Here is a 27,076-nt window from a genome sequence, read left to right as displayed (position 1 = left end):
AGAAGACATATGGTTTAATGGTTTAAAGGGAACCTGTCACCTCCAAAATGGAAGTTGAGCTAAGTCCACGGGCATCAGTGGCTTATCTACAGCATTCTGGAATGATGTAAATAAGCCCTCGATGTATCCTAAAAGAGGTTATATTATACTCACCCAGGGGCGGTCCCGCTGCGGGCCGGGTCTGGGGCCTCCCATCTTCTTACGATGACGTCCTCTTCTTATCTTTACGCTCCAGCGCAGGTGTACTTTGTCTGTCCTGTTGAGGGCAGAGCCAAGTACTGCAGTGCGCAGGTGCCGGGAAATGTCAGAGAGGCCCGGTGCCTGCGCACTGCAGTACTTTGCTCTGCCCTCAACAGGGCAAAGTACGCCAGCACCAGAGCATGAAGACAAGAGGACGTCATCGTAAGAAGATGGGAGGCCCCGGACCACGACGCCCATCGTACCGGGACCGCCCCTGGGTGAGTATAATATAACCTCTTTTTCTCAGTCTCCCATGACAGCACCACGGAGAGAGGGGATCCGCCCTTCAGGGACAGGAAACCTACAGATAAAAGGGCGGTACCTCTCCCTCGCATCAGTTGGTTTCCTGTCCCTGTTGGGGAACCTTTTATCGGCGCGGTACCTGCAAAAGAAGCCGTATCCAAAGGGCCGGTTAGCCGGGTTCCGACAGCGAGGAGGCTCCTGTCGCGGCTGGTCCGGTACTCGAACCCACCATCGCTAGAACAGATGGGTTCTTCAGGGTGTGCGGTGGGAGAATCGCCGCCACTCAGAGAGGAAGGGGTGCTGAGACACCCGGAGCTCCTGTGCCGACAAGCGCACACTCCGGGTGCACAAAGATGGCCGCCGCTCCGGAAATGCGGTAGGACTTCCGGATCATCGCCGCGCGCATGCGCAGTAGCGTTTTCTCCCCGGGGACGTGACGTGGAGGGGGTCTGGAACAAGATGGCTTATACTGGAAATACAGTCAATACTAAAAGACAATTTAGAGGGTCGCATCACTCTAAAGTCCTCAGTTATTCATTCTCTTCTCTGGTGGGGAAAAAAACAAAACCTTTCAAAGAGAATTCCTTGGATACCAAAAATATCTTGAGTAATAACAACCGATGCGAGTCTCAGGGGGTGGGGGGCTCACATGGGAGACAGAGTGGCTCAGGGAAACTGGACAGTTCAGGAACTATCAGCATCCTCAAACCAAAAAGAACTTTGGGTGGTGCATCGAGCTCTTCTATTTTTTCTGCCTTATACTCGAGGACATCATGTCCAAATTTTTTCGGACAACAAAGTGACAGTAGCATATATAAATCACCAGGGAGGAACAAGGTCTCGATCACTGATGAGTTCCTCCTCCAAAATTATCAGTCTTGCAGAGGAAAATCTATCCCTTTCGGCACTACATATTCAGGGTTCAAACAAGGAAAAAGCAGATTACTTGAGTCAAACTCAGTTGAAACAAGGCGAGTGGTCCCTAAACCAATCTATCTACAACCAGATTACAGAAATTTGGGGGACCCCAACAACAGATTTATTCGCCAGTTTCGAAAACAAAAAAGTAAACATGTTTTGCTCACTGAACCCGAAAGGGAATCCCAAGGCCCTGGATGCTTTTCTGATTCCATGGACCCACAAACTGACATATGCTTTTCCTCCAATTATTCTGATCCCGGCAGTCATTCGGAAGATCAGAGAAGACATAACAAAAATGATCCTTATAGCTCCGTTCTGGCCAAAAACAACATGGTTTTCCTGGCTAAGGATACTATCGGTCTCAGACCCATGGATCCTACCGAATATACCAGACCTACTACAGCAAGGACCGGTCTTCCACCCGCAGGCGACAAACCTACATTTAACAGCCTGGATTTTGAATGGACACTATTAAAAGGGGGTTTTCGAACAACTTAGTAACTACTTTACTAAAAAGTAGGAAACCTGTTACTACTAAAGCCTACAGTAAAACTTGGAGAAAATTCTTATCCGTCTCCAAGGTGAAAGTCCAGGATGGGGCTTCAATTAATAAGATACTTGAATTCCTGCAAAAGGGTCTGGAACAAGGGTTGGCGGTCAGTACTCTAAAACTACAGATAGCAGCTCTGGGAGCACTCTATAATCAAAATATTGCCGCCAATCCATGGGTAATAAGGTTAAAGCAGTAACAAGATCAAAACCTCTAGTTACTCAAAAAATACCTTCGTAGGACCTATACCTAGTCCTCTCTGCACTAACAGGTCCTCCATTTGAACCCATAGACACAATTCCCATAAAAACACTATCACTTAAGACCATTCTTCTGGTGGCTTTGGCATCTGCACGCATAATAAGTGATCTTCAGGCCCTGTCTTCTAACCCACCTTTTACAAAAATATTAGATGACAGAGTCACTCTTAAACCTGACCCGGCCTATTTGCCAAAAGTGGCATCCAAATTTCATAGGTCACAAGTAGTATCCCTGCCGTCCTATTGCCCAAACCCAAAAAATGAGAAAGAGCGAAATTTCCATAATTTAGATGTCAGAAGATGTCTAGTCCAATATTTAGATTCCACCCGGGAGTATAGGAAGGAAGGCTCTTTGATTGTCTGTTTTCAGGGTCCCAGGAAAGGATTCTGGGCATCCAAAGGTACCTTGGCAAGGTGGATAAAGGAGGCAATAGCCTTGGCATATTCATCCACAGGGAATACGATCCCGGATAGTATAAAAGCGCATTCCACAAGAGCGGTAGCTGCCTCATGGGCTGAGAGGTCAGAGGTATCAATAGAGCAAATCTGCAAAGCGGCCACCTCGTCATCACCAACCTTTTTTAGACACTATAGATTAAATCTAGCCTCTGTGTCTGACTTGACCTTTGGGCGAAGGGTTCTCGAGGCGGTGGTCCCTCCTTAAGCTTAAGTCTCTGCAATTCTCTCCGTGGTGCCGTCATGGGAGACTGAGAAAGTCATAGTTACTCACCGATAACGGTGTTTCTCAGAGCCCATGACAGCACCCACTTATTCCCTCCCATCACGAGTGTGGTGAGCACTTATATATAACTAACGTAACATAATATAGGCACGGTGTTCCTCTAATAAGCAATGTTATATGTTTTCTCTGTTGTAACTAACCTGGAGGTCCTCCGATGCTCTGTAAACCAACTGATGCGAGGGAGAGGTACTGCCCTTTTATCTGTAGGTTTCCTGTCCCTGAAGGGCGGATCCCCTCTCTCCGTGGTGCTGTCATGGTCTACCGTTATCGGTGAGTAACTAACTTTCTCTTCTTTTAGAATACATCGGGGGCTTATCTACAGAATTCCAGAATGCTGTAGATAAGCCACTGATGCTGGTGGGCTTAGCTCACCTTCGATTTTGGGGGTGACAGGTTCCCTTTAAGTTCTTTGCGGAAGTTGGATTTTTCATTTGAAATTGAATGTTCGCGTTTCTCAACTGTGTACCCCATAGCTCCACCGACGATACTATTGCAAAAATTTCTAACAGTGCAGTATCGCGCCCCCAGCCTGATGTAGTCCATAGCTCTGGCCACCTGCCTATGCACTTTTGGTTTTAGGAGATTGCTGCAAAACCCTCTTTGTAACGTCCTCCGACTGCGAGCCCTAGGTCCTTGCTTGACATCTCTTTTGCCATGACACAGATATGGCCATTGTAGGAATGTTTTCCAGATTAGTAAGTCTGCCTTCAACAAGCGAGAGATCCTAATTCTATGGCCGGGCTGGGAAATGCCCTTTGTTGCCAGTGATAAACGGCAAAGAGAAGACTCTGCCGACCGGCATTATGCAGCTGGTGAATGTCAGCAGACCCAGCAAGGACTGCATCTGTTGGAGGGTGACCTTTTTAACCTCACTGAAACCTTCCACCATGTATAGTGTTATCTGCATTTTTTTTTCTGCTGGAAAGTGAAAAACCGTCAAATTGGTGTCTATTTCAAAGCCAAGGAAAGGCAATACATTACATGGTCCAACTGTTTTTTCGGGTGATAGCGGTATGCAGAAATGCCATGATATAAATTACATTTTTTCTAGAAGAAAGGAGCAGAGTTTTGAATTTTTGGGGCCGACGAACAAAAAATTGTCGGGGTAGTGAATCAGAGAATTGCTGCCTGTTTAATAACGGACTACCCAGTCCAGAAAAGTAAAGACTAGCTTGAAATAGTGACACGAAATGGAACATCCCATGGGCAGGCACATATCAAAATAATAGTGCTGGTCCACCTCGCAACCTAAGAAGTGGAAGAAGTCGGAGGGCACGGGTAATAGGCGGAAACCACATTTTAAAAAAAAGACATTGAAACACTGGAGCAAGTTCAGAGAAGAGCGATCAGAATGGTGAGCTGACTGCAAACTATTCATATGAAGTAAAAGAACAATGCGGCACTCACCCTTTAGTTGCTATGCTTGCGTGTTCTTTATTGGATAAGAAAAAGTTAATCACAAACGTCCATTAGGACTACAGATGAGCGAGGTCCTGGACCCGTCGAAGCACATTTGGTGCGAAACGGCCGTCGTCCACACTCCCGCACCCTCTCGCTCATCTGTAGTCCTAATGGACGTTTGTGATTAACTTTTTCTTATCCAATAAAGAACACGCAAGCATAGCAACTAAAGGGTGAGTGCCGCATTGTTCTTTTACTTCATATGAATATCTAGTCTATTATTCCATGCTGAGCACCATATACCCAATCAGCTCGTGTTCCCTGCACAACAGTGGTTAATCTACTCAAGACTGAGAAACTTTGCACGCTTCTAGTGCCGTCTGACTCTTGTCTCAGTGACTGCAAACTATGTCCCACGAGGAACGGTTAAAGGATCTGGAAATGTTTAATTGCATAAATGAAGACTAAGAGGAGACCTAATAGTTGTCTACAAATATCTGAAGGGCTGTCACAGTGTAGCGGGATCATTATTCTCATTTGCACAAGGAAACACAAGAAGCAATGGCATGATACTGAAAGGGAGAAGATACAGATTAAATATTACGGAAAAAAAACAAAACATTTTTTGATGGTGATAAATGAGTGGAACAGGCGGCCACGAGAGGCAGTGAGGTTCTGATTATCCTGGAGGTCCCTTCCAACTCTTAACATTCTAAGATTCTATGATGGGCTCCAGTGAGCTGGGCGCCTTTGAGATGCAGGTCAGTTGCTCTTGCCTTTCAGTTCCAATGCTGGTCAGTGGACCTTTGGTCTATATGTACAGGACTCGCTCAGTGAACAAGGAAGTGTTCAATATCTAGATGGCCCCCAGCATGACTCTTGTATTGACCTTGATATTAATGCTACTTCCTCAATGTGACTTGTATACCGTAAAAGACAACACAAAAATATAAAGATACTTCTGGCCAGAGCTGGTATGTCGCTCTCCACAAGGAAAAACCTTAGACCTCAGTCCAAAGCCTCTCACCTAGCCAAATCAGTTCTCATGCTTCGCACTGACGAGGGCCAACAGCCCGAAACACCGTGTCTGCGAATTGAGATACTGATTTGGCTTTTATCCTAAGTCATATTGCACGACTCAAAAGGTTGATTGTGACTTGTAGGATCGCTACTTCCAATAGGTGGCGCTATAGAGGTCAAGTCCTTTTTCTCTGAAGAGGCAATTTACATATTAAAGATACTTCTGCACAACGAAATCAAGAGGTCATGGTGGAGGAGATTTTACGCGGCAGAAGTGCCAATTGTGGAGCCATTACAAGTTTTATTATAAAACACACTGGCTGAGCTGATCCACACATATATACAAGAAGGACACCGCCATCATAGCTGCCGGCGCACTGTCTGCGGGGTGGAGGACAGGAGACTAACGCCCCATGCTTCATCTCAGGGGTCTTGTATCAGATGAGGTCCAGTTATGTGAAGAGACGGATTGTAGAATCAGCCCCAGAAGAGAAGACCCAAGGCTGTGTGGGGTGGAAGACAACATCCAGGACGCCCAGATCTCGGGTAATATCATGTCCTCTGAGAACCTTCACGGGAACAATGAGCGGATTCTGCAGGAGATCGCTGCACAACATAAGAGATGGGTCAGATCATTCCTCCTTGATAGCAGACAAACACCCCCCTCCCCCACGACAGGCTATCGCACTTACTTGTAGACCATGCCATGGCACACGATGACACTGCCGTCATCTGAGCCAGAGGCAAAGAGCGGGTACTGTCTGTGAAAGGCCACTGCCCTTAGTGCCTTCTTATGATGTCTGTAAAACAAAACATCTCAAATAGCCACTGCACAAATTGATCCCCCATCACGAGAGCAGACCACCATTCACAACTTACCTGAGCACCTTGTAGGGTTTGGTGGAGAGATCCATATCAAACCAGGCCAACTTGGAATCATAACTTCCATAGATCAGATTATCCCCTGGAACGACATGAGAAGTGACTGCTCTGACCTCATCCCCCAGAGAGGCCACCACCGCTTGGACCGCAGCAGAGTAGTACCCCCATCATTCTCCGCTCACCTGCAGGGTGGATAGCGAGGCTGGAGATCCACTTGCAGTTGGCGAGTAGCTTCTTAGTCAGCTCCTGTTTCAACAGATTGTAGACCCTGATGTAGCGCTGTGTGGCCACAAAGAAGAACGGGCGAGTGGGGTGGAACTGGACGCGCTGGACCTGGCCTTTGTTTTTGCGGAAAGGGTTTTGGCTGCGTCTGCGGCTGAGCTGATGAATAAAGACTTGAGAATTCCCATTATCTGGAAGGACCACTGCAAAATAATCCCCGCGTCCATGCCACGTGACTTGCTTCACTGCCTGTGAGAAGAGAAGCGAAGTGTGAAAAGCAGCCGAGGCCACAGCAAACAGCGCCCATCATGGAAAAGTCTACCTTCTCATGGTGAAGTCGGAGCCGCAGTCCTTGGTCATAATCTGCCCCCTCTGCGGTCGCCCAGGTCACCGGCTGCTGATTCTGCTCCTCAGGTGCCTCATACCCCTCTAAATGTTGATCAGTGGAACTGCACAGAAGACGGTCTCCAACGCCGGGGTTCACAATGACAACGGAGTTCTCCCTGAGCAAAACAATCAGCATGTGACTGATAGCACATAACTGGAGTCGGCACATGTCAGACCAGAGCTGCATCCATCCAATAATAACAGCAGCAGAATAGTGAGTGCAGCTCTGGGGTATAATACAGGGTGTAACTCAGGATCAGTAATGTAATGTATGTACACAGTGACTGCACCAGCAGAATAGAGAGTGCAGCTCTGCGGTATAATACAGGATGTAACTCAGGATCAGTAATGTAATGTATGTACACAGTGACTGCACCAGCAGAATAGAGAGTGCAGCTCTGCGGTATAATACAGGATGTAACTCAGGATCAGTAATGTAATGTATGTACACAGTGACTGTACCAGCAGAATAGTGAGTGCAGCTCTGGGGTATAATACAGGATGTAACTCAGGATCAGTAATGTATGTACACAGTGACTGCACCAGCAGAATAGTAAGTGCAGCTCTGGGATATAATACAGGATGTAACTCAGGGTCAGTAATGTATGTAGACAGTGACTACACCAGCAGAATAGTGAGTGCAGCTCTGGAGGATAATACAGGATACTTACACACATGCAGCCACCAGCACCAGTGAGGAGTTTGGGTTCCAGCTCACACTTTTGATGGCCCCATCTAGATTAATCGTTTTCATGCAACGACCGGTACAAATTTCCCAAAACTTGAGTGTTGAGTCATCAGAGCCTAAGAAGAGCAGGAAAGTTATCCTCTCGGCTAGTGACGTGACTTACCAGGGTTCTGTAGACCACAGATTGTCCTTGGGGCCTCTGAGGTTCAAGTGTGCTCAGGTTAAGGCAGCTGAATTAGAGTAATCGTCCATTAGTCTGGCACCGACTGGGCAAGAAATCGTGATAATTCAGAAGACAAAAACAATCTGACGGCAAAACCTCAGTGGTGGAGCAATCGTCGTCCTCTGGGCCAGATCTCCAAGACATGTGAATGGCAGATCTTTACATCCTTCCACAAATCAGTGTCAGCTCCACAGATGATGGCGGAGGACATAACACAGAAATAACGTCACACATCTGATTGTGAATCCACGTACCTGAGACAATCCACTGACCGGAGGGAGAGACACTGACACAGCGCACAAGGGATGAGTGACCACGATAAATCTGACGGGACCAACAGAAAGGAGAGCGATCAGCGGAGGGGCAGACGGGACAGATAGATCAGGACCAGCAGAATCCGGGGAACCCCCAGAAGCTACACTCACCATCGACTGTGTGGTAGGGAATGGCTGCAGGTCTCGGGGTTTGGGTAGTTTGGGGATCAGATCCTCAGGATCCACATTGACCTGTGTGATAGAAGCACAAATGAGGCGGACGTTCCTAAAAGTGCAGCGTGCTCATCTGGTGGTCGCTTACCCTCATCTTCCTCTGGCGAGGACACAGGTACAGGTCCAGGCAGCGCTCAAACCTCTCGTGTATGAAGCGAGCATATGCGGGGACGGAGCGCAGGGAAAGGTGGTGCTTGGGAAGGAACGGCAACTTCCGGTCTTCAGGATCCTGCTGCTCCCAGGCCAATTTCTACAGAGGAAGGAGGAGACGTTGGACATGATGGATCCTCACACACAGCAGGTGAATCACAGGCCCATCAGATGTCGCACCTCCTCCTCGGTCATCAGGTACTCTGGAGGGGGGTTGTAGGACTCCTCGTGTCCTGGCAGTGGCAGCCGTGGAGCGGGAACGTGCATTTTGTGCCTCCCTAGTATGGCGTTCGGATCTTCCTGAGCCCACAGGTCATAGTAACTGGGGGTGTCATCTCGAGGCTTCCGTGGACGGATCCAGCCCATCTTAATGGCATGAACCAACTTGGAAACCTAAAACCAGCAACAAATGTGATCAGTGAGGAGGTTCCGCAGCAGCTACCGCCACTATGAGGCCTATCAGAGACGGCACCATCGTCAGCAGCCAAAATGCTGTTACCTTCTCCTTCTCAATGAGGGAAGGAATGAAGCTTTTCTTGTCCGCCGGTCGGTTGGTGACGGGATGGATCATGGTCTCATGTGTGAAGAAATCCACTGATGGCTGCAGAAAAAGATCAGAGCTCATCAGACCGGCAGGCACCATACATGGCAGCATCTGCCTGCCGGCACGTACATCGCAGGAGAACCCACATTATCACTAGAAGAGGCTTGTGTCCTCAAGAACGGACGGGCTACAGGGGGCTTTATGTGACCATGTGGTGGAACAAGGGAAAGAAATTTGCCTCACCACTTGACACCCCACAGATATTACTGCCCAGTTCCCTCTCAATGGAGCAGAGCAGCCACAACAAATACCACCCAGGGGCTTCTCACTACTGGGGAAGAAGGCGGACTGCTCTGAGTACTGGGGAGAAGATGGTGGTTGCATCAATAACTAGCTAAGGAGAAACTGCACTGACTACTGGGGGGAATGGAGGGTGTGGCAGGAAGACTGCACCAACCACTGGGGTGGGAGGGTGTGGCAGAAATACTGCACCAACCACTGAGACTGGGGTGGGAGGATGTGGCAGAATGACTGCACCAACCACTGAGGAGGCTGGGGTGGGAGGATGTGGCAGGAAGACTGCACCAACCACTGAGGAGACTGGGGTGGGAGGGTGTGTCAGGAAGACTGCACCAACCACTGGGGAGACTGGGATGGGAGGGTGTGTCAGGAAGACTGCACCAACCACTGAGGAGACTGGGGTGGGAGGGTGTGGCAGAAATACTGCACCAACCACTGGGGAGACTGGGGTGGGAGGGTGTGTCAGGAAGACTGCACCAACCACTGGGGAGACTGGGATGGGAGGGTGTGTCAGGAAGACTGCACCAACCACTGAGGAGACTGGGGTGGGAGGGTGTGGCAGGAAGACTGCACCAACCACTGAGGAGACTGGGGTGGGAGGGTGTGGCAGGAAGACTGCACCAACCACTGGGGAGACTGGGGTGGGAGGGTGTGGCAGGAAGACTGCACCAACCACTGAGGAGACTGGGGTGGGAGGGTGTGGCAGGAAGACTGCACCAACCACTGGGGTGGGAGGGTGTGGCAGAAATACTGCACCAACCACTGAGGAGACTGGGGTGGGAGGGTGTGGCAGGAAGACTGCACCAACCACTGGGGAGACTGGGATGGGAGGGTGTGTCAGGAAGACTGCACCAACCACTGAGGAGACTGGGGTGGGAGGGTGTGGCAGGAAGACTGCACCAACCACTGAGGAGACTGGGGTGGGAGGGTGTGGCAGGAAGACTGCACCAACCACTGGGGAGACTGGGGTGGGAGGGTGTGGCAGGAAGACTGCACCAACCACTGAGGAGACTGGGGTGGGAGGGTGTGGCAGGAAGACTGCACCAACCACTGGGGAGACTGGGGTGGGAGGGTGTGGCAGAAATACTGCACCAACCACTGAGGAGACTGGGGTGGGAGGGTGTGGCAGGAAGACTGCACCAACCACTGAGGAGACTATAGGAAGACTGCACCAACCACTGAGGAGACTGGGGTGGGAGGGTGTGGCAGGAAGACTGCAGCAACCACTGAGGAGACTGGGGTGGGAGGGTGTGGCAGGAAGACTGCAGCAACCACTGAGGAGACTGGGGTGGGAGGAAGACTGCACCAACCACTGAGACTGGGGTGGGAGGGTGTGGCAGAATTTCTGCACCAACCACTGAGGAGACTGGGGTGGGAGGGTGTGGCAGGAAGACTGCACCAACCACTGAGGAGACTGGGGTGGGAGGGTGTGGCAGGAAGACTGCACCAACCACTGAGACTGGGGAGGGAGGGTGTGGCAGAATGACTGCACCAACCACTGAGGAGACTGGGGTGGGAGGGGGTGGCAGGAAGACTGCAGCAACCACTGAGGAGACTGGGGTGGGAGGAAGACTGCACCAACCACTGAGACTGGGGTGGGAGGGTGTGGCAGAATTTCTGCACCAACCACTGAGGAGACTGGGGTGGGAGGGTGTGGCAGGAAGACTGCACCAACCACTGAGGAGACTGGGGTGGGAGGGTGTGGCAGAAATACTGCACCAACCACTGAGGAGACTGGGGTGGGAGGGTGTGGCAGGAACAATGCACCAACCACTGAGGAGACTGGGGTGGGAGGGTGTGGCAGAATGACTGCACCAACCACTGAGGAGACTGGGGTGGGAGGGTGTGGCAGGAAGACTGCACCAACCACTGAGGATACTGGGGTGGGAGGGTGTTTCAGAAATACTGCACCAACCACTGGGGTGGGAGGGTGTGGCAGGAACACTGCACCAAACATTGGGAACTTTGAGAGGGTGGGGATGGTTGGGCAGGAGGACTGCACTAGTTATAGAGAAGGTTGGGGGGGGCAGGTAGAATGCTGGAGAAATAATAGGAGGCTTTTGTACCCAGTGGAGGTGACAATTTGCAGTGACTAGTGAGTTACTAAAAGGCCGAGCACAATTTTTACATTTATAAAAAGGCAATAACAAAGGGGCAGTGCCCCGGGCAGGCGAGTCTCCCCGCTGCAGTGCAGGCTGCGCTCGTTGGGTCCGGTGGGACCTTCTCACTCATTACACCATACCTCGTATGGATCACAGTTCACATCTCCAAACTGTCCTCGCTGCAGCCGGTCAACCAGATCCACCTGCTCATCCGTCAGTTTTATGTCCCGACCGGTTTTCTTATCGTGAACAGTTCGCCTGTAAAAATAAATAAATAAAATGAAACAAAACCTCCAAAAAAAACCAAACCATGTAAATCAGTGTGGGTAACACGGTCCCGGAGTGAGAGGGTAGGTATGCGGTCCTGGAGTTGGTGCTGAGAGGGGTATGTGATCCCGGAGTTGGGGGGTAATGTGCTCCTGGGGTCAGCAGGGTGGAGGTGTGGAAACACTCACCAGTAATCTGGATTCTCCATCTTGTCCAGAAACTCTTCCAGTTGGTCCTTATTCCTCAGCGGTTTGAAGATCTTTTTCCCGTCCAGGTCGTAGCCGATGTGCGGGAAATCCTTGTACCATTCCATAGGAATATTCCCAACAGTGTTTCTGATGTCCTGAGAAGGAACAGATACCAGGTCAGGAGTGACCAACCACGATCAGACAGGTGATCTACAGTCGGTCCGACAGCCCCCCGCCGGACCCCAGAAGCTGTGGCTCCAGAGGACTCATCCAAAAAAATTAACTGGAGTATAAGTTAGTATTGCATGCCAAAGATAGGAACATGTTCACACTGGTCATTAAACAGACTAAACCTAAGATAATGAACATCTCCCCTGCTGTAAGGGTGTGTGCGCCCTTTCTTTGAGATGGACATTACGTTTATATAGCTTCCCATCATGGGTGTCCATGTTCACGACCCAGATAGGGAAAAGATTTTAATACTAGAGTTTAGGACCATCCCGAATTTGGGTCACCTTGTTGTGGTGGGATGGCTGTTAGGCCTTCCCAAGTCCCCCATGTGATTTATATATGATTATTGTTGTGATACTCTGTGGTCTAATTACAATATTAGTTACAATTTTTGCTACTAAGAATCGGTCAAACATTATCCAGCAGTTTTCCGCCTCCCGGCCAATCGGCCACTGTCGCGGAGACCGCTGGTTCTCCAGGTTGTCTGTAGCCATCTCCAATATTGGGAGAGTTGGAGTCAAGAGGCCAAGAACTACAGGTACGGACAGACCCCTGGCACCAGTGTTACCTACTGCGCTCCCTCAGGTCCACGTGCACAATCTGTGTCCAGGTATAATGGAAACAATCATAGATATCACCGGCCATCACAACTAAGGGACAGACATCCTCAAAAAGTTATCAATAATACCAAATCTTCATCACTTCTCCAATATAACGGAACAATCCGAAATCTGCGGCAAAGGAAGAAGCTTGCGAGGGTGTAAGAAGGGTTAATACTGCGCTGGTTAGGAAGCACAGGCCAGTCTAGGCTGTTAAATCCCACAGCCGTCTGGGGACTCCCTTCCCCCCTCTTCCAGCTTCCGATGGAGCCCCCCTCACTCGTGTCTGCTGCCGGCTGAGGGAGGAACCAGACTCACTCTCAAGGGTCACTATAAAAAGTCAATCACAGCTGCAGCTCCGCCAGACGGCTGCATCCACACGTGTGAGACCAGGACTCCATACAGGGGGAGAGATGGACAGAAGGGCAGCAGCAGAGACACAGAGCAGGCAGTGACAGAGCTCCATCCGTCTGGGGACAGAGGAGGCAGTGACAGCGCACCGTCCGTCTGGGGACAGAGGAGGCAGTGAAGGCGCACCGTCCAGGGACAGAGAGGAGGCAGTGACAGCGCACCGTCCGTCCGGTGACACAGAGGAGGCAGTGACAGCGCACCGTCCGTCCGGTGACACAGAGGAGGCAGTGACAGCGCACCGTCCGTCTGGTGACAGAGGAGGCAGTGACAGCGCACCGTCTGTCCGGTGACACAGAGGAGACACAGACAGCGCACCGTCCGTCCATTGACACAGAGGAGGCAGTGACAGCGCACCGTCCGTCCGGTGACACAGAGGAGGCAGTGACAGCGCACCGTCCGTCCGGTGACAGAGGAGGCAGTGACAGCGCACCGTCTGTCCGGTGACACAGAGGAGACAGAGACAGCGCACCGTCCGTCCGTTGACACAGAGGAGGCAGTGACAGCGCACCATCCGTCCGGGGACACAGAGGAGGCAGTGACAGCGCACCATCCGTCCGGTGACACAGAGGAGGCAGTGACAGCGCACCATCCATCCGGGGACACAGAGGAGGCAGTGACAGCGCACTGTCTGTCCGGTGACACAGAGGAGGCAGTCACAGCGCACCGTCCGTCCGGGGACATAGAGGAGGCAGTGACAGCGCACCGTCCGTCCGGGGACAGCAGAGGCAGTGACAGTGCACCATCCGTCCTGTGAAACAGAGCAGGCAGTGACAGCGTACCATCCGTCCATACAGAGTCACAGGTGGAGGCCTAGTCATCCTTCAGCATTGCTGCCCGCCGCTTCAATATGTCGTTTGCAATGCTCCGCCATGCCCCGCCTGCCCGCTTTCTCTACCCGGACATCAGCATGCTTTCAGACGATGAGGACAGCAGTAGTGACAGCTCCGGCTGCGACGAAAAAGGATTCCATCACTCGGGAGGTGGAGGTAAAAGGGAACATAAAAAGTGCCCACGACTGCATCGAGAACCACGTCAGCGACATACGGCCAACGCCCGCGAGAGGGACCGGACCAACAGCGTCAACAACGCCTTCACGGCCCTGCGCACGCTCATTCCCACCGAACCCGCAGACCGCAAACTCTCCAAAATAGAGACTCTACGCCTGGCGTCCAGCTACATCTCACATCTGGGAAATGTACTACTGCTCGGAGATGCGTGCGGAGACGGACAACCCTGCCACACGAGTCCCCCGTACTACCAGCATCACCCCACCACTGCCAGTCCCAAACATCGGGAGCACGAGCATGGCCAACCAAAGCAAATCTGCACCTTCTGCCTCAGCAACCAGCGGAAACAGGTGAGAACCAATGTCAGAAGGCCTATAATCGCCACGACCTGGGGGGCACACACACGACCTGGGGTCTATAATACCTCCCTAAACCCATGCACATCCCAAGGTCCCATAATTGCAACATCCAACCCAGCAGAACAATGAGAGACAACTATACATGTACATGGTGGATAGTGAGAAGCGGACACTTCTAATCCTGTGATGTATACAGTATATACCCTAGAGGACGGTGAGGAGGAGTGGACACTTCTAGTCCTGTCCTGCAGTGGTGTATATAGTATATACCCAGGAGGAGGAGAGGACACTTCTAGTCTTGTCCTGTAGTGATGTATATAGTATATACCCAGAAGGACGGTGAGGAGGAGCGGACACTTCTAGTCCTGTCCTGTAGTGATGTATATAGTATATACCCAGGAGGACGGTGAGGAGGAGCGGACACTTCTAGTCCTGTCCTGTAGTGATGTATATAGTATATACCCAGGAGGACGGTGAGGAGGAGCGGACACTTCTAGTCCTGTCCTGTAGTGATGCATATAGTATATACCCAGGAGGACGGTGAGGAGGAGCGGACACTTCTAGTCCTGTCCTGTAGTGATGTATATAGTATATACCCAGGAGGACGGTGAGGAGGAGCGGACACTTCTAGTCCTGTCCTGTAGTGATGTATATAGTATATACCCAGAAGGACAGTGAGGAGGAGCGGACACGTCTAGTCCTGTCCTGTAGTGATGTATATAGTATATACCCAGGAGGATGGTGAGGAGGAGCGGACACTTCTAGTCCTGTCCTGTAGTGATGTATATAGTATATACCCAGGAAGACGGTGAGGAGGAGCGGATACTTCTAGTCCTGTCCTGTAGTGATGTGTATAGTATATACCCAGGAGGATGGTGAGGAGCGGACACTTCTAGTCCTGTCCTGTAGTGATGTATATAGTATATACCCAGAAGGACAGTGAGGAGGAGCGGACACTTCTAGTCCTGTCCTGTAGTGATGTATATAGTATATACCCAGAAGGACAGTGAGGAGGAGCGGACACTTCTAGTCCTGTCCTGTAGTGATGTATATAGTATATACCCAGAAGGACAGTGAGGAGGAGCGGACACGTCTAGTCCTGTCCTGTAGTGATGTATATAGTATATACCCAGGAGGATGGTGAGGAGGAGCGGACACTTCTAGTCCTGTCCTGTAGTGATGTATATAGTATATACCCAGGAAGACGGTGAGGAGGAGCGGATACTTCTAGTCCTGTCCTGTAGTGATGTGTATAGTATATACCCAGGAGGATGGTGAGGAGCGGACACTTCTAGTCCTGTCCTGTAGTGATGTATATAGTATATACCCAGGAGGATGGTGAGGAGGAGCGGACACTTCTAGTCCTGTCCTGTAGTGATGTATATAGTATATACCCAGGAGGACGGTGAGGAGGAGCGGAAACTTCTAGTCCTGTCCTGTAGTGATGTATACTGTATATACCCAGGAGGACGGTGAGGAGGAGCGGACACTTCTAGTCCTGTCCTGTAGTGATGTATATAGTATATACCCAGGAGGACGGTGAGGAGGAGCCCACACTTCTAGTCCTGTCCTGTAGTGATGTATATAGTATATACCCAGGAGGACGGTGAGGAGAGGACACTTCTAGTCCTGTCCTGTAGTGATGTATATAGTATATACCCAGGAGGACGGTGAGGAGGAGCGGACACTTCTAGTCCTGTCCTGTAGTGATGTATATAGTATATACCCAGGAGGACGGTGAGGAGGAGCGGACACTTCTAGTCCTGTCCTGTAGTGATGTATATAGTATATACCCAGGAGGATGGTGAGGAGGAGCGGACACTTCTAGTCCTGTCCTGTAGTGATGTATATAGTATATACCCAGGAGGACGGTGAGGAGGAGCCGACACTTCTAGTCCTGTCCTGTAGTGATGTATACAGTATATACCCAGGAGGATGGTGAGGAGGAGCGGACACTTCTAGTCCTGTCCTGTAGTGATGTGTATAGTATATACCCAGGAGGACGGTGAGGAGGAGCGGACACTTCTAGTCCTGTCCTGTAGTGATGTATATAGTATATACCCAGGAGGATGGTGAGGAGGAGCGGACACTTCTAGTCCTGTCCTGTAGTGATGTGTATAGTATATACCCAGGAGGATAGTGAGGAGCGGACACTTCTAGTCCTGTCCTGTAGTGATGTATATACCCAGGAGGACGGTGAGGAGGAGCGGAAATTTCTAGTCCTGTCCTGTAGTGATGTATATAGTATATACCCAGGAGGACGGTGAGGAGGAGCGGACACTTCTAGTCCTGTCCTGTAGTGATGTATATAGTATATACCCAGGAGGACGGTGAGGAGGAGCGGACACTTCTAGTCCTGTAGTGATGTATATAGTATATACCCAGGAGGATGGTGAGGAGGAGCGGACACTTCTAGTCCTGTCCTGTAGTATGTATATAGTATATACCCAGAGGATGGTGAGGAGGAGCGGACACTTCTAGTCCTGTCCTGTAGTGATGTATATAGTATATACCCAGGGGGATGGTGAGGAGGAGCGGACACTTCTAGTCCTGTCCTGTAGTGATGTATATAGTATATACCCAGGAGGATGGTGAGGAGGAGCGGACACTTCTAGTCCTGTCCTGTAGTGATGTATATAGTATATACCCAGGAGGACGGTGAGGAGGAGCGGATACTTCTAGTCCTGTCCTGTAGTGATGTGTATAGTATATACCCAGGAGGATGGTGAGGAGCGGACACTTCTAGTCCTGTCCTGTAGTGATGTATATAGTATATACCCAGGAGGATGGTGAGGAGGAGCGGACACTTCTAGTCCTGTCCTGTAGTGATGTATATAGTATATACCCAGGAGGACGGTGAGGAGGAGCGGAAACTTCTAGTCCTGTCCTGTAGTGATGTATACTGTATATACCCAGGAGGACGGTGAGGAGGAGCGGACACTTCTAGTCCTGTCCTGTAGTGATGTATATAGTATATACCCAGGAGGACGGTGAGGAGGAGCCGACACTTCTAGTCCTGTCCTGTAGTGATGTGTATAGTATATACCCAGGAGGATAGTGAGGAGCGGACACTTCTAGTCCTGTCCTGTAGTGATGTATATAGTATATACCCAGGAGGACGGTGAGGAGGAGCGGACACTTCTAGTTCTGTAGTGATGTATATAGTATATACCCAGGAGGATGGTGAGGAGGAGCGGACACTTCTAGTCCTGTCCTGTAGTGATGTATGTAGTATATACCCCTGGAGGATGGTGAGGAGCGGACACTTCTAGTTCTGTAGTGATGTATATAGTATATACCCAGGAGGATGGTGAGGAGGAGCGGACACTTCTAGTCCTGTCCTGTAGTGATGTATACAGTATATACCCAGGAGGATAGTGAGGAGGAGCGGACACTTCTAGTCCTGTCCTGTAGTGATGTATATAGTATATACCCAGGAGGATGGTGAGGAGGAGCGGACACTTCTAGTCCTGTCCTGTAGTGATGTATATAGTATATACCTAGGAGGATGGCGAGGAGGAGCAGACACTTCTAGTCCTGTCCTGTAGTGATGTATATAGTATATACCCAGGAGGACAGTGAGGAGGAGCTGACACTTCTAGTCCTGTCCTGTAGTGATGTATATACCCAGGAGGACAGTGAGGAGGAGCGGACACTTCTAGTCCTGTCCTGTAGTGATGTATATAGTATATACCTAGGAGGATGGCGAGGAGGAGCGGACACTTCTAGTCCTGTCCTGTAGTGATGTATATAGTATATACCTAGGAGGATGGCGAGGAGGAGCGGACACTTCTAGTCCTGTCCTGTAGTGATGTATATAGTATATACCTAGGAGGATGGCGAGGAGGAGCAGACACTTCTAGTGCTGTTGAGCTGTATATAGAATATACCCAGGAGGACTAGAAGTGTCTACTCCACACAGTCCTCCTAAGGTACAGTGCCTTGAAAAAGTCTTCATACTCCATGAGCTTTTCCACATTTTTGTTGTTACAGTCACAAACATAAATGCGTTTTATTGGAATTTTCTATGATCTGGTTTTCTAAATATTTTAACAATATAAATCTGGCAATTGTGAGTTACATTAGTAATCATCTCCCTGAATCAGTACTTTGTAGGACCACCTTTCTCTGCTGCGTCTGTCTCTCCTCCTTTCTCTGCTGCGTCTGTCTCTCCTCCTTTCTCTGCAGTCTTTTGGGGTCTGTCTCTTCACCTTTCTCTGCAGTCTTTTGGGGTCTGTCTCTCCTCCTTTCTCTGCAGTCTTTTGGGGTCTGTCTCTCCTCCTTTCTCTGCAGTCTTTTGGGGTCTGTCTCTCCACCTTTCTCTGCAGTCTTTTGGGGTCTGTCTCTCCTCCTTTCTCTGCAGTCTTTTGGGGTCTGTCTCTCCTCCTTTCTCTGCAGTCTTTTGGGGTCTGTCTCTCCTCCTTTCTCTGCAGTCTTTTGGGGTCTGTCTCTCCTCCTTTCTCTGCAGTCTTTTGGGGTCTGTCTCTCCTTCTCTCCAGTCTTTTGGGGTCTGTCTCTCCTCCTTTCTCTGCAGTCTTTTGGGGTCTGTCTCTCCTCCTTTCTCTGCAGTCTTTTGGGGTCTGTCTCTCCACCTTTCTCTCCAGTCTTTTGGGGTCTGTCTCTCCACCTTTCTCTGCTGCGTCTGTCTCTCCTCCTTTCTCTGCAGTCTTTTGGGGTCTGTCTCTCCACCTTTCTCTGCAGTCTTTTGGGGTCTGTCTCTCCTCCTTTCTCTGCAGTCTTTTGGGGTCTGTCTCTCCTCCTTTCTCTGCAGTCTTTTGGGGTCTGGCTCTTCCTTTCTCTGCAGTCTTTTGGGGTCTGGCTCTCCCCCTTTCTCTGCAGTCTTTTGGGGTCTGTCTCTCCACCTTTCTCTGCAGTCTTTTGGGGTCTGTCTCTCCTCCTTTCTCTGCAGTCTTTTGGGGTCTGTCTCTCCACCTTTCTCTGCAGTCTTTTGGGGTCTCTCCACCTTTCTCTGCAGTCTTTTGGGGTCTCTCTCCACCTTTCTCTGCAGTCTTTTGGGGTCTGTCTCTCCTCCTTTCTCTGCAATCTTATGGGGTCTGTCTCTCCCCCTTTCTCTGCAGTCTTTTGGGGTCTGTCTCTCCTCCTTTCTCTGCAGTCTTTTGGGGTCTGTCTCTCCACCTTTCTCTGCAGTCTTTTGGGGTCTGTCTCTCCCCCTTTCTCTGCAGTCTTTTGGGGTCTGTCTCTCCACCATTCTCTGCAGTCTTTTGGGGTCTGTCTCTCCACCTTTCTCTGCAGTCTTTTGGGGTCTGTCTCTCCTTCTCTGCAGTCTTTTGGGGTCTGTCTCTCCTCCTTTCTCTGCAGTCTTTTGGGGTCTGTCTCTCCAGCTTTCTCTGCAGTCTTTTGGGGTCTGTCTCTCCTTCTCTGCAGTCTTTTTGGGGTCTGTCTCTCCTCCTTTCTCTGCAGTCTTTTGGGGTCTGTCTCTCCTCCTTTCTCTGCAGTCTTTTGGGGTCTGTCTCTTCACCTTTCTCTGCAGTCTTTTGGGGTCTGTCTCTCCCCCTTTCTCTGCAGTCTTTTGGGGTCTGTCTCTCCTCCTTTCTCTGCAGTCTTTTGGGGTCTGTCTCCACCTTTCTCTGCAGTCTTTTGGGGTCTGTCTCTCCCCCTTTCTCTGCAGTCTTTTGGGGTCTGTCTCTCCACCTTTCTCTGCAGTCTTTTGGGGTCTCTCCACCTTTCTCTGCAGTCTTTTGGGGTCTCTCTCCACCTTTCTCTGCAGTCTTTTGGGGTCTGTCTCTCCTCCTTTCTCTGCAATCTTATGGGGTCTGTCTCTCCACCTTTCTCTGCAGTCTTTTGGGGTCTGTCTCTCCTCTGCAGTCTTTTGGGGTCTGGCTCTTCCTTTCTCTGCAGTCTTTTGGGGTCTGTCTCTCCCCCTTTCTCTGCAGTCTTTTGGGGTCTGTCTCCACCTTTCTCTGCAGTCTTTTGGGGTCTGTCTCTCCTCCTTTCTCTGCAGTCTTTTGGGGTCTGTCTCCACCTTTCTCTGCAGTCTTTTGGGGTCTGTCTCTCCCCCTTTCTCTGCAGTCTTTTGGGGTCTGTCTCTCCTCCTTTCTCTGCAGTCTTTTGGGGTCTGTCTCCACCTTTCTCTGCAGTCTTTTGGGGTCTGTCTCTCCCCCTTTCTCTGCAGTCTTTTGGGGTCTGTCTCTCCACCTTTCTCTGCAGTCTTTTGGGGTCTCTCCACCTTTCTCTGCAGTCTTTTGGGGTCTCTCTCCACCTTTCTCTGCAGTCTTTTGGGGTCTGTCTCTCCTCCTTTCTCTGCAATCTTATGGGGTCTGTCTCTCCACCTTTCTCTGCAGTCTTTTGGGGTCTGTCTCTCCTTCTCTGCAGTCTTTTGGGGTCTGGCTCTTCCTTTCTCTGCAGTCTTTTGGGGTCTGTCTCTCCCCCTTTCTCTGCAGTCTTTTGGGGTCTGTCTCCACCTTTCTCTGCAGTCTTTTGGGGTCTGTCTCTCCTCCTTTCTCTGCAGTCTTTTGGGGTCTGTCTCTCCTCCTTTCTCTGCAGTCTTTTGGGGTCTGGCTCTTCCTTTCTCTGCAGTCTTTTGGGGTCTGTCTCTCCCCCTTTCTCTGCAGTCTTTTGGGGTCTGTCTCCACCTTTCTCTGCAGTCTTTTGGGGTCTGTCTCTCCCACCTTTCTCTGCAGTCTTTTGGGGTCTGTCTCTCCACCTTTCTCTGCAGTCTTTTGGGGTCTGTCTCTCCCCCTTTCTCTGCAGTCTTTTGGGGTCTGTCTCTCCACCTTTCTCTGCAGTCTTTTGGGGTCTGTCTCTCCACCTTTCTCTGCAGTCTTTTGGGGTCTGTCTCTCCACCTTTCTCTGCAGTCTTTTGGGGTCTGTCTCTCCTTCTCTGCAGTCTTTTTGGGGTCTGTCTCTTCCTTTCTCTCCAGTCTTTTGAGGTCTGTCTCCTCAGCCGTGCACATCTAGAGGGGACAATTTGCCCTTTTTTCTTTGCACACTCGCTCCGTGACATTGGATGGAGACATCGGTGATTAGAGTTGAGCGAATTTTTGAAAATTCGGCTCGGATTACGATTGGCAGTGGATATTGAATCTGCATTATTGGCCAACACAGCCGAATGTCATTGGAGTCAATGGGAGTTGAAATGACCGAATATGTTCAGACCCGATCTTCAAACAAATTCTGCACAAATAGGGTAACAATACAGCACGAATATGGCAAAATCAGATTCGGCGATCATTTCTGAACAAATTCGCTCATCTCTATCTGTGATCAGCAATTTTCACAGATTCTCTGAGATTTGTGTCTGGACTATGACTGGGACGTTCACCCACACATGAAGATGCTCTGATCTAAACCCTCCACTGTAGCTCGGGCAGGATGTTAAGGGTCATTGTCCGCTGGAAGGGAAACCTACACCTCAGTCTGAAGTTTTCTGCACCCTCTAACAGGTTTTCCCACTGGACTGCCCTGTGTTTAGCTCCATCCATCTTCCAATCACCTCAGACCAGCTTTCTGCCCCTGCTGAAGAAAAGCCTCCCCACAGTATGAGGCTGCAACCACCATGTGTGATGGTGGGGATGGTGTTTTCAGGTGGATGTGCACTGTGCTTTTTCCACCAGACATAGTGTTCTGTATTTAGCCCAAAAAGTTATCTATTGGTCTCATTTGACCAGAGCCCATTCCTCCACATGCTCATTGTGTCCCCTACATGGCTTTCTGCAAACCAAAAACAGGACTTCTTACAGCTTTCACAAACGACTTCTTCTTGCCACTCTTCCATAAAGGGTAGATTTATGGAGAACACGACTAATAGATGTCTTGTGGACAGATTCTCTCATCTGAGCTGTGGATCTCGGTAGCTCCTCCAGTGACGATGGGCCTCTCGGTTGCTTCTCTAATTAATGCTGTCCTTGCTTGGGATCTCACGTTAGGTGAACACACATGTCTTAATAGGTTTGCAGTTGTACCATACTCCTTCCATTTTTGGATGATGGATTGATGCTCTGTGAAATGTTCAGACACCATCCAGGACAGAGCTGCAACATGAAGGAACCTGGAGTGTGGGGGCCAAGGGGCGCAATAAAAGTGTTACACCATCCGGGACAGAGCTGCAACATGGAGGAACCTGGAGTGTGGGGGCCAAGGGGCGCAATAAAAGTGTTACACCATCCGGGACAGAGCTGCAACATGAAGGAACCTGGAGTGTGGGGGCCAAGGGGCGCAATAAAAGTGTTACACCATCCGGGACAGAGCTGCAACATGGAGGAACCTGGACAGTGAGGAGGAGCGGACACTTCTAGTACTGGCTTGTAGTGATGTATATAGTATATACCCAGGAGGATGGTGAGGAGGAGCGGACACTTCTAGTCCTGTCCTGTAGTGATGTATATACAGGACTAGAAGTGTCCGCCCCTCCTCACCGTCCTCTTGGGTATATACTATATACATCACTACAGGACAGGACTAGAAGTTTCCGCTCCTCCTCACCATCCTCCTGGGTATATACTATATACATCACTACAGGACAGGACTAGAAGTGTCCGCTCCTGCTCACTGTCCTCCTGGGTATATACTATACACATCACTACAGGACAGGACTAGAAGTTTCCGCTCCTCCTCACCATCCTCCTGGGTATATACTATATACATCACTACAGGACAGGACTAGAAGTGTCCGCTCCTCCTCACCGTCCTCCTGGGTATATACTATATACATCACTACAGGACAGGACTAGAAGTGTCCGCTCCTCCTCACCGTCCTCCTGGGTATATACTATATACATCACTACAGGACAGGACTAGAAGTGTCCGCTCCTCCTCACCATCCTCCTGGGTATATACACTATATACATCACTACAGGACAGGACTAGAAGTGTCCGCTCCTCCTCACCATCCTCCTGGGTATATACTATATACATCACTACAGGACAGGACTAGAAGTGTCCGCTCCTCCTCACCGTCCTTCTGGGTATATACTATATACATCATTACAGGACAGGACTAGAAGTGTCCGCTCCTCCTCACCGTCCTCCTGGGTATATACTATATACATCACTACAGGACAGGACTAGAAGGGTCCGCTCCTCCTCGCCATCCTCCTGGGTATATACTATACACATCACTACAGGACAGGACTAGAAGTATCCGCTCCTCCTCACCGTCCTCCTGGGTATATACTATATACATCACTACAGGACAGGACTAGAAGTGTCCGTTCCTCCTCACCATCCTCCTGGGTATATACTATATACATCACTACAGGACAGGACTAGAAGTATCCGCTCCTCCTCACTGTCCAGGTTCCTCCATGTTGAAGCTCTGTCCCGGATGGTGTAACGCTCTTTTATTGCGCCCCTTGGCCCCCACACTCCAGGTTCATTCATGTTGCATCTCTGTCCTGGATGGTGTAAAGCTCTTTTATTGCACCCCTCCACACTTCAGGTTCCTCCACATTGTTGCTCTGTCCTGGATGATGTAACACTTTTATTGCGCGCCTCGGTCTCCACATTCCAGGTTCCTCCATGTTGCGGTTCTATCCTGTATGTGTAACCTTCTTTTATTGCGCTCCTCGGTCCCCACACTCCAGATTCCTCCATGTTGTGGCTCTGTCCTGGATGGTGTAACACTTTTATTGCGCTCCTCGGTCCCCACACTCCAGGTTCCTCTATGTTGTGGCTCTGTCCTGGACGGTGTAACGTTCTTTTATTGTGCTCCTCGGTCCCCACATTCCAGGTTCCTCCACATTGTTGCTCTGTCCTGGATGGTGTAAAGTTATTGTATTGCACCCTTCCACACTTCAGGTTCCTCCACATTGTTGCTCTGTCCTGGACGGTGTAACGTTCTTTTATTGCGGTCCTCGGTCCCCACTTTCCAGGTTCCTTCATGTTGCATCTCTGTCCTGGATGGTGTAAAGCTCTTGTATTGCACCCCTCCACACTTCAGGTTCCTCCACATTGTTGCTCTGTCCTGGATGGTGCAACACACTTTTATTGCACTACTCGTCCTCCACACTCCAGGTTCCTCCACGATGTTGCATTGTCCTGGATGGTGTAACGCTCTTTTATTGCGCTCCTTGGTCCCCACATTCCAGGTTCCTCCACATTGTTGCTCTGCCCTGGATGGTGTAAAGCTCTTGTATTGCACCCCTCCACACTCCAGGTGCCTCCATCTTGCGGCTCTGCCCTGGATGGTGTAACACTTTTATTGCGCTGCTCGGTCCCCACACTCCAGGTTCCTCCATCTTGCGGCTCTGTCCTGGATGGTGTAACACTTATTGCGCTCCTCGGTCCCCACACTCCAGGTTCCTCTACGTTGTGGCTCTGTCCTGGATGGTGTAACACTTCTATTGCGCTCCTCGGTCCCCACACTCCAGGTTCCTCTACGTTGTGGCTCTGTCCTGGATGGTGTAACACTTTTATTGCGCTCCTCGGTCCCCACACTCCAGGTTCCTCTACGTTGTGGCTCTGTCCTGGATGGTGTAACACTTCTATTGCGCTCCTCGGTCCCCACACTCCAGGTTCCTCTACGTTGTGGCTCTGTCCTGGATGGTGTAACACTTATTGCGCTGCTCGGTCCCCACACTCCAGGTTCCTCCATCTTGTGGCTCTGTCCTGGATAGTGTAACACTTTTATTGCGCTGCTCGGTCCCCACACTCCAGGTTCCTCCACGGCTCTGTCCTGGATGGTTTAACGCTCGATCTTGCATTGCACCCTGCAGACCCCATGCTATCTTGCTCGCTTCCCCCTATTACTCTTCTTGCTGGAAGCAGTTACCATTTCACGGTTTCTGATAAGGAAACAATTCTTTGAAAATAACGTACTTATCCCGCATAAAACAAAGCGCACCCATCAGCGCCACCTTCAGGCCAATCCATGGAGTGCACAGGGGGCTAGTCACTGGGGTCTTTCCAGGTTAACGCTTTCCTTCATTCTCTGTTTAGGGAAAAGATCGAGAGAGGAAGACTACGATCAGAACCTAATGAAGGCTGTGGGGGGCATTGACCCCCGGTGACTCCCTGAAATCACACAGCGGGTGAGAGCAGTGAGCCCGGACAACACATCCAAGAAGAACAGGGGGCAGATGCACCCCAAATCCAGGAAGGGAGGCTCGGCATCTCATCTTTGAAGGAGGAGCTTGTGGAAGTCAGTGGGGGTTGCACACAGGCCACCAAGCGGCCAATGCCAGCCGTGGACAAGACCAATGCTGCGCTGTATGGTGGTCACCACAGAACACTCATCCTACCGCCCAGACGATCCTGGAGGGTCACTGCTCAGAGGCCCGTGCTGCGGCCCATACAGGACTATAGGACTGGGGTACTGTCCATCACCTCAATAAAGAGATGTTGTCTATTTATACTACCGATACTGTCTGTGTCACAGCAGAGGTCCCCCTACATGCAGATATGGGCGGTCCGAAGATACCCCCACAGGCAAAAATGGGAGGGGAGAGGAGGTGAGACCCGAGGACCCCCTATATGCCCACTGGTAGATATAAGAGGGAGGGTGGGGGCTAACCAGAGGATACCCCCGCAGGCAAAAATGGGAGGGGAGAGGAGGCGAGACCCGAGGACCCCCTATATGCCCACTGGTAGATATAAGAGGGAGAGTGGGGGCTAACCAGAGGATCCCACCACAGACATATGGGGGAGGGGAGAGGAGGGGAGACCCGAGGACCCCCTATATGCCCACTGGTAGATATAAGAGGGAGAGTGGGGGCTAACCAGAGGATCCCACCACAGACATATGGGGGAGGGGAGACCCGAGGACGCTCTATATGTCCACTGGTAGATATAAGAGGGAGAGTGGGGGCTAACCAGAGGATCCCACCACAGACATATGGGGGAGGGGAGAGGAGGGGAGACCTGAGGACCCCCTATATGCCCACTGGTAGATATAAGAGGGAGGGTGGGGGCTAACCAGAGGATACCACCACAGACATATGGGGGAGGGGAGACCTGAGGACCCCCTATATGTCCACTGGTAGATATAAGAGGGAGAGTGGGGGCTAACCAGAGGATCCCACCACAGACATATGGGGGAGGGGAGAGGAGGGGAGACCTGAGGACCCCCTATATTCCCACTGGTAGATACAAGAGGGAGGGTGGGGGCTAACCAGAGGATCCCACCACAGACATATGGGGGAGGGGAGAGGAGGGGAGACCTGAGGACCCCCTATATGCCCACTGGTAGATATAAGAGGGAGAGTGAGGGCTAACCAGAGGATCCCACCACAGACATATGGGGGAGGGGAGAGGAGGGGAGACCCGAGGACCCCCTATATGTCCACTGGTAGATATAAGAGGGAGGGTGAGGGCTAACCAGAGGATCCCACCACAGACATATGGGGGAGGGGAGAGGAGGGGAGACCTGAGGACCCCCTATATGCCCACTGGTAGATATAAGAGGGAGAGTGAGGGCTAACCAGAGGATCCCACCACAGACATATGGGGGAGGGGAGAGGAGGGGAGACCTGAGGACCCCCTATATGCCCACTGGTAGATATAAGAGGGAGGGTGAGGGCTAACCAGAGGATCCCACCACAGACATATGGGGGAGGGGAGAGGAGGGGAGACCCGAGGACCCCCTATATGCCCACTGGTAGATATAAGAGGGAGAGTGGGGGCTAACCAGAGGATCCCACCACAGACATATGGGGGAGGGGAGAGGAGGGGAGACCTGAGGACCCCCTATATGCC

The 27,076-nt window shown here is 50.7% G+C and overlaps 2 protein-coding genes across 2 annotated transcripts in view; one reads left to right on the top strand and one right to left on the bottom strand.

The window, feature by feature from the left end:
- Positions 1-4,783: 4,783 nt before the first annotated feature.
- Positions 4,784-27,076, bottom strand: part of BOP1 (BOP1 ribosomal biogenesis factor) — an 88,903-nt gene continuing 66,610 nt past the window's right edge. Inside the window, exons 4-16 of the mRNA XM_077271560.1 lie at positions 11,819-11,973; positions 11,504-11,621; positions 8,917-9,018; positions 8,598-8,810; positions 8,356-8,517; positions 8,205-8,285; positions 8,034-8,103; positions 7,540-7,672; positions 6,804-6,984; positions 6,442-6,730; positions 6,257-6,341; positions 6,070-6,177; positions 4,784-5,983 (exon numbers count right to left, since the gene is read on the bottom strand). Of these exons, the coding sequence (XP_077127675.1) occupies positions 5,830-5,983; positions 6,070-6,177; positions 6,257-6,341; positions 6,442-6,730; positions 6,804-6,984; positions 7,540-7,672; positions 8,034-8,103; positions 8,205-8,285; positions 8,356-8,517; positions 8,598-8,810; positions 8,917-9,018; positions 11,504-11,621; positions 11,819-11,973 (1,851 nt within the window). The 3' untranslated portion in view covers positions 4,784-5,829. The remainder of the gene's footprint in view (positions 5,984-6,069; positions 6,178-6,256; positions 6,342-6,441; positions 6,731-6,803; positions 6,985-7,539; positions 7,673-8,033; positions 8,104-8,204; positions 8,286-8,355; positions 8,518-8,597; positions 8,811-8,916; positions 9,019-11,503; positions 11,622-11,818; positions 11,974-27,076) is intronic.
- On the top strand, positions 12,866-25,733 carry SCX (scleraxis bHLH transcription factor). Its single transcript, XM_077271568.1, has 2 exons — positions 12,866-14,416; positions 25,322-25,733. Exons 1-2 carry the CDS (start codon positions 13,907-13,909, stop codon positions 25,358-25,360), a joined length of 549 nt encoding a protein of 182 aa, XP_077127683.1. The 5' UTR covers positions 12,866-13,906; the 3' UTR covers positions 25,361-25,733.

Source organism: Ranitomeya variabilis, chromosome 6, assembly GCF_051348905.1.
Source record: "Ranitomeya variabilis isolate aRanVar5 chromosome 6, aRanVar5.hap1, whole genome shotgun sequence".
Taxonomy (NCBI): Eukaryota; Metazoa; Chordata; class Amphibia; order Anura; family Dendrobatidae; genus Ranitomeya; species Ranitomeya variabilis.
This window is presented reverse-complemented; position numbering and strand designations above follow the sequence as displayed.

Coding starts and splice junctions, on each gene's coding strand:
- SCX (XM_077271568.1), top strand. CDS start 13,907: ATGTCGTTTGCAATGCTCCGCCATGCCCCGCCTGCCCGCTTTCTCTAC. Junction 14,417..25,321: donor TCAGCAACCAGCGGAAACAG/GTGAGAACCAAT, acceptor TTCTCTGTTTAG/GGAAAAGATCGAGAGAGGAA.